This window comes from Sus scrofa, chromosome 2, assembly GCF_000003025.6.
Source record: "Sus scrofa isolate TJ Tabasco breed Duroc chromosome 2, Sscrofa11.1, whole genome shotgun sequence".
NCBI lineage: Eukaryota > Metazoa > Chordata > Mammalia > Artiodactyla > Suidae > Sus > Sus scrofa.
In genome coordinates this window covers 116,726,057-116,736,102 of record NC_010444.4, presented here as the reverse complement: position 1 = coordinate 116,736,102, position 10,046 = coordinate 116,726,057, and the positions used below count along the sequence as shown (strand labels likewise).

The following is a 10,046-nucleotide window of genomic DNA, read 5'->3' as shown; positions in this document are numbered from 1 at the left end:
CTATTTGTTGTTCCATGGCTGCTTGCAACATGTTCAAGTGTAAGCTGCAGCAGAGTTCCTCTCTCCCCACAGCCTGAGGGCCCTCACCTAGGATGAGGGCTGATAGGCGGCCATGCTTTGGGCCCATGGAATTCAGAGCACAGAGGTCATAAGCAAATGCTGCCAGCCAAACAACACAGACCTCTGTGAACTGTGGGGAGGGCACAGGGTCTGAGCCCAGAGTTTGGTAAGGCCGCACACCCTCTCTGGTACAAAACAGCAGCCCAGATCCCTTTCATATACTATCGGATTCTCCAACGTGGTCTGAGGACCAACCCCCTGGGATTCGCAAAGCCCTCTCAGGGGAAATCTGTGAGGTCCTTTATTTTCCAGCTGCAGATATTGAGAAAACCCATCTTCATGCCTATTTGTAGTTAGAAAATGTTTCCCAAAAAATCTGTATTGCCTACAGAAGCAGAGGTAAGAATTTATTAGCTGTTTTATATAAACCTGACATCAAAAAGATCTTCAGAGTTGTTAAAAACAGTGCCATTCTAATTATTTTTTGGAAAATAATAATTTTTAAAGTAAATGACATTTGTTTTATAGCTAGTGAATTTATTGGGGTTTTTTTTGGTAAATGAATAAAAACTCTTAAAAATCTGTTTGAGGTTCTTCGAATGAGATTTATTAATAGATAATTAAGAACAAAACTCTTTGAGGTCCTCAATTTTTGATGAGGGTAAAGAGGTCACGAGCCCAAAGTTTGAAGCTGCTGTCTCACAGCAGTGCTCCCCGAAGTGTCGCACCCGATTCTTGAATGCTACTCAGATAAAAAGTTCTGTAGCCAGTTTTGTTTGTGAAACATTGACTTAAAACAGGCTGATTTTTTTTCTCTTTAATTACATGACTGCTCAGAACCTTTACCATGTGAAGCATTAAGAGGGGGCCAGAGTCAGCTGCATTTCCCAAACACATCTGGCCCAAGGGCTTCTTGTTCTTACCGAGCATCACTTGGGTTTCTGTGGAACACTGAGAAATGATGCCCTAGGAAGATCGGGCTCTCAGCATTCTCCACAGTTGATTCTCAGCAATTATGGAAATGGTCTCCTCTGGTGTACAAGCACCACTGATGATTACAAACGGGGAGATCTTACCTGTTGGCTCTCTTTAAGTCATTCACAAACTCTGCTGATTGCTGGTGTCGGATTTCACTGCTCTTGGTGAGTCTTTCCAAGGCACTCACTAACTCTTGAACTCTGGCCTTTAGCTTCTTTTCCCTGTATCAAGGAGAGATGAAGCATACCCTGAGTAACGTGAGATGATGGTGGAGATGGCTATGGCCCTGGAAGTGGTGGCAGAGAGGAGGAAGGTTTAGCTTCCGAAGGCCAAAGGCAGGAGTAATAACAAAGGGCAGCCACTAGAGGGCACAAGCGCTCCCGTGCACAGAGCCCCACACCTACGGACTTCTTCAAGGCCTGCTGGAACCTGCTGTTTTCAATGACCAGGACCCTTTAGAGATCTAAGTGGGTGTCGCCAAGGTACAAGACAGGATGTTGTTTCTAGTTTTCCAGCAGGGGAAACTCAGCTGAGGGGCTCAGTTCTTTTCTGGTGTGGGTTTAGCACATGCTCACCAAAGAGAATGCAGCCTGACCACAAATTGAGTCTTGCTCTCCGTGCCTTTTTCCAAGTGTGCTGAGCATCTCCCAAAGCACTCAGGGGATCCAGAGCAGAAACATCTGGTCTGGGCGCCTTCCTTGGACAAGTCCTTATCAGTGACATCAACACCATCCCACGTTCCAAAACAATAAAAGGTGGTCATGGTAGAGGGAGCGGAATGGGGATTCTTCTCATGCTGAAGGTCTCTGATTGCCTTTGAAGTACTGAAGTTCTATGTGCACTTTCACTTGACTCCCCATTCCCCAGCTTCAAGTTCCACTGGGTCTTCACTGCCACAGTGACCCAAACTTACTTAGGAGGCTTTAGGTATCCTGTCAGCTTAGTGCAGTTCCTCTAATTCCAAGAGCACAAGACCTGGGCAAGGAGACTTTACAGACCACCCTCCTCCCTCCCAAGATCCCCATCACGGTCACTCTGTGTTGGGTCACACGTGGCACATTGCCACAGTCTGCCATGTTCTGTGTAACATGTGAGCTAAGCAGGTTCCCACACCAGTACGTATTCTCTGAGCCCCAAGGACTTTGGTGTGTTCCCCAGTGCCGACGAGCGCCATGCCTGAGGAACAGCTTCACGGTGACAATACTTAAAACAGCTCAGAAGAACTCACTGAAGGTGTGTGATTCCTTGCAGAAACTGAGAAACCAGAACTGAAGAAAGAAATTCCTCTAAAAACAACATCTGAGCATGTGAGGAATGTAAATTAATTAATACAATGGTTTTGGAAAGCAACTGGCAGTATTCAGCAAAATTAAAAATGAACACATCTCTTGACTAAGCAACTTGGCTTCTAGGAATGTTTCTTACAGAAACAGTATGAGTGCAGGTTCTTAAAGATACATGAGAATACCTGGATTCATGTTAGCACTGACTGTAACAGCTAAGACTGGGGAACTACCAGGGGGCTGGTTAAGAACAGAGTATTGGTTCTATTAAAATGGTCTGCACCATTAGAAAAAATGCAGGCAGAGGATATGGGATTCTGAAATTCCATCAAGTGAAAAGGGTGAGTTCTTACTGGATATCGTCTTTGCAGACACAACCAAAAATGCGTGAACAGCAGATATACTCTAACAACTGACTAGAAGGCTAAGTCCTCCACAGTACCTCCCAGAAGGAGGGTGAGGGAGGCTTCCATGGTCTGTTTACTCATTTGACATTGCTTGAAATGTTTATAATTCTGGATGCTTTGGTAAAGCATGTGTGGAGTCTCAGTTGTGCTTCCCTGTAAGGTGAGAGTCTTGGGGGGGGGAGGGGTAACCTCAAAGAGAAGGGCTCTCAGGTGCTCAGTGGTTCGGGCCTGCTTGTTGTGTAGCCTCCGGCTTTTCAAATGTCTTTTACATTTCAGCCTCAGGCTATTCGAAGTGCAGTTCCAGCTTTCCTAATTAATTCCTGAAGAAAGGAATGGCAACACAAAAATCCAGGCCTGCCTTTATCTTTTTAAGTGAGGATAACACCCTGTGACTTCTTCCCACCATCCCTAAGGAAGCAGGAGCCCTGCTGGTGTCTCCCCTGGGCCCTGGCAGCCACCAGGAAATCTCCTCAGATCTGTTTGCGGATCTATGGGTATGAGAGTGGCACCATGTGCAACCAGAGGTCTTGGGAGGGCGGCCCCCTTCCTCCCTCCCTTCCCAGCCCCTCCTCGCCACTTTCCAGGCTAACCTCTTTCCCCTGAGGGAAAGTCAGGAGAGCATCGAAGATTCTTCCCCTCTTCCTTCTGGCTAAAAAGAGTAAGGGTTACTGGTTTTTCATTTTGTTACAGTTCCCGATTCTTTTATCTTTTATTCTAAAGTTGATTAATAATGTAAAGGTTTATCATAAATGGCTTTGATTATATTCAGGAATGTTCCCTCTATACCCACTATAGAGTGGGGGAAAAACTGTAATTGCAATGTATACATGTAAGGATAACCTGACCCCCTTGTTGTACAGTGGGAAAATTAAAAAAAAAAAAAAAAAAAAAAAAAACAAAGATAGAAGAAACAGCAAAAAAAAAAAAAAAAAAAATAATAATAATAACGTAAAGGGAAAGAAGAAAATTATGAAGAGAACTTGCAGTCTAACCATGAACTCACACACATAGCCTGAGCCTGCCCAGAACCCTGAGTACATCCACATCCCTGCCCCAACCCCAAAGCGGGAGTTTGGGAAGTCCCAGCCCTCCCTAAACAAAGGGCTTCCTTCCCCAGTGCCCAGGACTCTGGGGACAGGGGGAACTTTCCAGACCTCGGCAGCCTCCCGTGGAGGACAGAACACAGGAAGCCAAGAGAGGCCCTTGGAGACCCTGCCCATCACCGGCTGGGGATGAGGGGAGATGGGGGACAGGGCTGGGCGTGGGAAGCCACCTCTGGGAGCTGAGAACTGTCCCCCAAACCTTTAGGCCTCAGGAAGGGAGACAGAAGTGAACTACTACTGTTCAAATTCCAGGGTAGAACCATGATGCTGATTTGTGTCAAGATAGAAAGATGAGGCTAAACCTCAAATTTTAACCTAATATGTGAGTTGTTTTATACCTGGTTTTGTTGTGCGAGGCAGAGGCCTACAGTCACAGTCAGGCCTCCAGTGTCGCTAATCTGAACGGAAACAAACACTCAAACCCTCCGAGGTAACAACTCTGGAGCCCAGGCCATTTGGGCACGTGACACACGGCCAGTCTGAACTGAGATGGGCTCTAAGTGTACAGTACGCACCGGCGTTTGAAGACTTAATATGAAAAAAAGGATGCAAAATACCTTAATAACTGAAAAAACAATGAATACACATTGAAATGATAATATTTTAGATACTTTGGGCCAAATATGTTAAACTGCTTTTAAAAGTTTTTAAGTAGCTGCGAGAACATGTACAGTCACACGTGGGGCTTGTCTTTGTGGCTCATGTCATGTTACTAGCAGACAGTGGTGCTCTAGAGTATGTGTTTCCAGTAATGGTACCCAGGGTGTCCTGGGTTCTGATTCACTAAGTTTGGGTTGAGACGCAGGAATTAGAGTTTTATGAAGTGTTCTTGGTGATCAAAACAGTATGGTACTGCATAAAAACAGATGCATGATCAATGCAACAGAATAAAGAGCCCCCAGAAAAACCCATCATATATACATGAATATATACATATATATATGTATTCATTTAATTTACAACAAAGGAATCAAGACTATACAATGGGAAAGAATATTCTCTGTGATAAACCGTCTTAGGAGAAGAGAATAGCCATGTGCAAGACAACAAAACTGGATCATTGTTTTAGAACATACACCAAAATTAACTCAAAATGGATTAAACACTTGCTAAGGCCTGAAACCATCAAACTAGAAGAAAACATAGGCAGTAAACTCCTTGACACTGACTTTTTTTTTTTTTTTTCAGTTTTACTGATGTGTAGTTGATTTACTATGTTGTTGTCATTTCGGCTGTACTTGATATCACTCTTGGTGGTGGTTTTGGTGATTTTTTTAATTGGACACCAAAAGCAAAGGCAACACAAGCAAAAATAAAGAAATGGGACTATATCAAATTAAAATTACTTTGCATATCAAAGGAAAACCATCGACAAAATCAAAGGACAACCTGTTGAATGGGAGAAAATATTTGTAAATTATGTTTCAAACAAGGGGCTAATATCCAAAATACATAAAGAATCCAGGTAACTCTACAGCAAAAAACCAACCCGATTAAAAATGAACAATAAAAAAAGACAACTTACAGAATGGGAGAAAATGGTTTCAAACGATGCAACTGACAAGGGCTTACTCTCTAGAATATACAAACAACTTAGACAACTCAACAGCAAAAAAGCTAACAACCCAATTGAAAAATGGGCAAAAGACCTGAATAGACATTTCTCCAAAGAAGATATACAGATGGCCAACAAGCACATGAAACAATGTTCCACATCACTGATTAGTAGAGAAATGCAAATCAAAACTATTACGAGGTACCACCTCACACCAACTGGAATGGCCATCATTAAGAAGTCCACAAATAACAAATGCTGGAGGGGGTGTGAAGAAAAGGGAGCCCTCCTGCACTGTTGGTGGGAATGTCAATTGGTACAACCACTACGGAAAACAGTATGGAGGTACCTTAGAAAACTATACATAGAACTACCACAGGACCCAGCAATTCCATTCTTGGGCATATATCTGGACAAAACTTGCCTTGAAAAAGACACATGCACCCGCATGTTCGTTGCAGCACTATTCACAACAGCCAAGACATGGAAACAACCGAAACGTCCATTGACAGGTAAATGGATTAAGAAGATGTGGTATATATACACAATGGAATACTACTCAGCCATAAAAAAGAACAAGATAATGCCATTTGCAGCAACATGGATAGAACCAGAGAGTCTCATACTAAGTGAAGTAAGTCAGAAAGAGAAAGACGAATACCATATGATATCACTTATATCTGGACTCCAACATATGGCACAAATGAACCTTTCCACAGAAAAGAAACTCATGGACTTGGAAAACAGACTTGTGGTTGCCAAGCAGAAGGGGGAGGGAGTGGGAGGGACTGGGAATTTGGGGTTAATAGATGCAAACTATTGCCTTTGGAATGGATAAGCAATGAGGTCCTGCTGTATAGCACTGGGAACTATATCTAGTCACTTATGATAGAGCATGATCATAAGAGAATGTATAGAAAAGAGAATGTATACATATATGTGTGACTGGGTCACCTTGCTGTACAGTAGAAAATTGACAGAACACTGTAAGCCAGCTATAATGGAAAAATAAAAATAAAAATCATTATTTTAAAAAATGAACAGAAGATCTGAATAGACCTTTTTTCCAAGGACAAAATAGGTAACCACCAAATATATGAAAAGATGCTAGACATCACTAATTATCAGAGAAATGCAAATCAGGACCATAAGGATCAGTAACCTCATACTTGTCAGAATGGTTATTATCAAAAAGATAAGAAATAACAAGTGTAGGAGAAGAGGGACCTTTGTGTGCTGCTGGTGGGAATGTAAACTGGTGCAGCCACTATGGAAAACAGAATGGGGGTTCCCCCAAAAATTAAAAATAAAACTACCATATGATCCAGCGGTTGCCCTTCTGGATATTTATCCGAAGAAAATGAAATCACCATCTCAAGAAGATATTTGCACCCTCATGTTCACTGCAGCATTACTTAGCAATAGCCAAGATATGGAAACAACCTAAGTGCCTATCAATAGATAAATGGGTAAAGAAGATATGGTATATGTACAATGGATCATTATTTGGCCATAAAATAGAATGAAATTTTGCCATTTGCAATAACATGGATGGACCCCGAGGGCTTCATGCTAAGTGAAGTAAGACAGAGAAAGACAAACACCATATGCTCTCACTTATACGTGGAGATCAACAATACAAAAAGCAAAATAAAAAGCAAGCTCATAGATACAGAGAACAGACTGGTGGTTGCCAGAGGTGCGGGGGTGGGGGGTAGGAGTTGGTGAAATGGGAGAAGGGGGTCAAAAGGTATGAACTTCCATTTATAAAATAAATAAGTCCTAGAGATGTAACATATAGCATGCAGCCTAGAGTTAATGATGCTGTACTGTATATTTGAACGTTGCTGGGAGAGGAGATCTTAGAAGTTCTCAAGAAATAAAAATTTTTGGTAACTGTGTATGGTGGCAGATGTTAACCAAACTTTTTTTAGTGGCCATTTTGCAATATATACAAATACTGAATCAGCATGTTGTACACCCGAAACTAATATCATGTTATAGGTCCATTTTCTGCCAATAAAAAGAGTGCCCCGGGTGAGTCTTATTATTGTGCAAATTTGGGAAACTCTGTTAAGGCAGCTGTGCTCTTCACTGGGGTCTGTGAATGAGCTTCACATGGTCTTGAACGCTGAATTTTTATGTAAGATGACACGCATGGGCCCGCTTTTCTGAAGTCTGTAGCTTTCCTCAGATTTTCAGAGGAGGCCTTGAAAAACAAACCATAAAGCTGATAATCCAAGTCCCTTTGGAACCTCAGCCATTCATGTCCTGTTCCTTCTAGTTTCTAATTCACCTTGGCTTGGCTTTCAGTCAAGAAAGAATTTATATGGTTTGTCTAGGTAATAAGGCTAAATAAGGAGCACTTTACTAGGCTCCACGCAGATGAGAAAGTACAAAGGAAACACTGCATGTTCCATCTGCCCCCTCAGTGGGAATGTGTTCACACAGTGTTTTCTGGAATGCCCAGAGCTGGGTAATCTCTTGTTTTTTTATTCTTAGTAGTATAGGCTCCCATAAATTTGAACCTACAGCATCAACTAAGAAGACAAGACCGGACCTTACTTTTTCTTTCTTCTTCTTTTTTTTTTTTTTTTTTGTCTTTTGTTATTTTAGGGCCTCAACCACAGTACATGGAGGTTCCCAGGCTAGGGGCTGAATCGGAGGTGTAGCCACGGGCTCATGCCACAGCCACAGCCACAGCAACATGGGATCTGAGCTGCGTCTGCGACCTACACCTCAGCTCATAGTAATGCAGGATTCCCAACCCACTTGGCAAGGCCAGGGATCGAACCTGCAACCTCATGGATACTATTCAGGTTTGTTAACCACTGAGCCACGACGGGAACTCCAAGGCTGGACCTTTCTATTAGCACATTAACCCATCCTCCTCAACATACTACACATCCTCCCCACCCCCAGCATACACATGGGTTTCAGTTACAGGTCTTTCCACTCCCCAGGATTATTTCTGGCCACAAAGGGTCCTTGAATCTTACTGGAGCCACACAGAGGTGCTTTTTTATCTTTTTTTTTTTTTTGTCTTTTTAGGGCCACACCTGCAGCATATGGGGGTTCCCAGGCTAGGAGTCGAATCGGAGCTATAGCTGCTGGCCTGTGCCACAGCCACAACAATGCAGGATCCAAGCCACATCTGCAACTTACACCACAGCTCATGGCAACACCGGATCCTTAACCCACAAAGCAAGACCAGGGATCGAACCTGCGTCCTCATGGTTACTAGTCAGATTCAGGAACCACGACAGGAGCTCTGCTTTGTACCTTTTTAACTGAAGCATAATTGTTGGCAGTGGCATATACACAGGGGATCTGAGAGGCAGATTCAGGGTGGGAGTGCGGAGGTGAAAAGCCAGGCGGGCAGCCAGGAGGCTGGGCAGGGGCCGGCGTTGCAGGCCTCTGCCGAGGTCTTGCTGGTGTGCTTGGGAGCCTGGAAGCAGGCCTGGGGGCCATCAGGGAGGAGGCTGCATCCCCCTTAAAATCTAAAGGCCAGCAGCAGGACTTTAACAGCCAAGTCTGAATGAGGAGGCAGGGTGAGAGTCCTGGGCTGATGAGGTGTTGAATGGCTGTGTGCCCAGCCAGGAAACCTTCCAGAGGAGCTGTATTCAGACCGACTGCAGGGAGTCATGGCCCCGCAGCCCCAGGGCCTGGAATTTCTTAGCGATTGCTCATGACACGCAATTAGTCACTGAGAGAGAACTGTCTGCCTATGTGCTTCCTCTGCCTCACCTTCCATTTCCTTATTAACCCCAACCAGGCCACTGTCTCCACTGTCACTGCTCACGGGGTCACTGCTGATCTCGACATGGCCACATCCAAAGGTCCCTCTCTGTCCTCACTTTACCTTCTCCTCTTGCCCGAGCACCTGGATTTCATCCTACCCCACCAGCCATCCCCTTGGTCGTCTGCCCTGGCTCCTGGCTCCACCTCCTAGTGCTGGTCCTGGACCCTACTTTATGCCCCAGCTTTCATTACTGGCTTCACTCCATTTCCATTTTTTCCCCCCTAAAAACTACATACACGCTAAAAACTTGTACATCTTTTATCTTTAGGCCTTTCCTCAGATCTCCGGATGTGTCTATTTGACATCTCTGCTTAACGGGCATCTCTGATCCAGCAGGTCCAAAGAAGAACCTCTGAGATGGTCTCGCCCATCCACGCATCCTCCCTGGTCAGCAGTCGGCAAGGCCATTTTTCTTGGTGCTGACACTGGTCTCAAATCAGCCGTAACCCTTCCCTCGGTATCCACTCAACAGCAACCCCATGGACCATATGGAGCCATTCCTACACCATCATCCAGGGCCAAGCTGCCATCATGTCTTGCCTGGACAACCACGGGACCCTCCTAATTTGGTTTCTCTCCTTTACCTTTATACCCTGTAGTCTAGTTTCCACAGAGCGGCTAGAAGAGCTTTTTAGTATGACAGATCATATCATTGACTTGTATTTAGAATAAAGCCTGTGATCTTACTTGGACTGTGAGGCCCTGCTTGACCTAGCCTTTTGGTGATGCCCTCCCCCTCGCACCCTGGAATCCTTTCCATTCTTAGCACGTGCCAAGCTTTTTCCCACAACAGAACCCCAGGCGTCAGTCCCCTCCACTTGGCTACCTTCCCTCCTTCTCATCTCAGCTTAAATGTCA

General features: G+C 44.3%; 1 protein-coding gene across 3 annotated transcripts in view; it reads right to left on the bottom strand.

Annotated features, from left to right (window-relative positions):
* The window catches only part of MCC (mutated in colorectal cancers), a 462,268-nt gene that overhangs the window by 12,518 nt on the left and 439,704 nt on the right, over positions 1 to 10,046 (bottom strand). For all 3 annotated transcript variants that reach the window (XM_021084624.1, XM_021084625.1, XM_021084626.1), the window contains one exon: positions 1,137 to 1,259. In XM_021084624.1, coding sequence (XP_020940283.1) covers positions 1,137 to 1,259 — 123 coding nt within the window. The remainder of the gene's footprint in view (positions 1 to 1,136; positions 1,260 to 10,046) is intronic.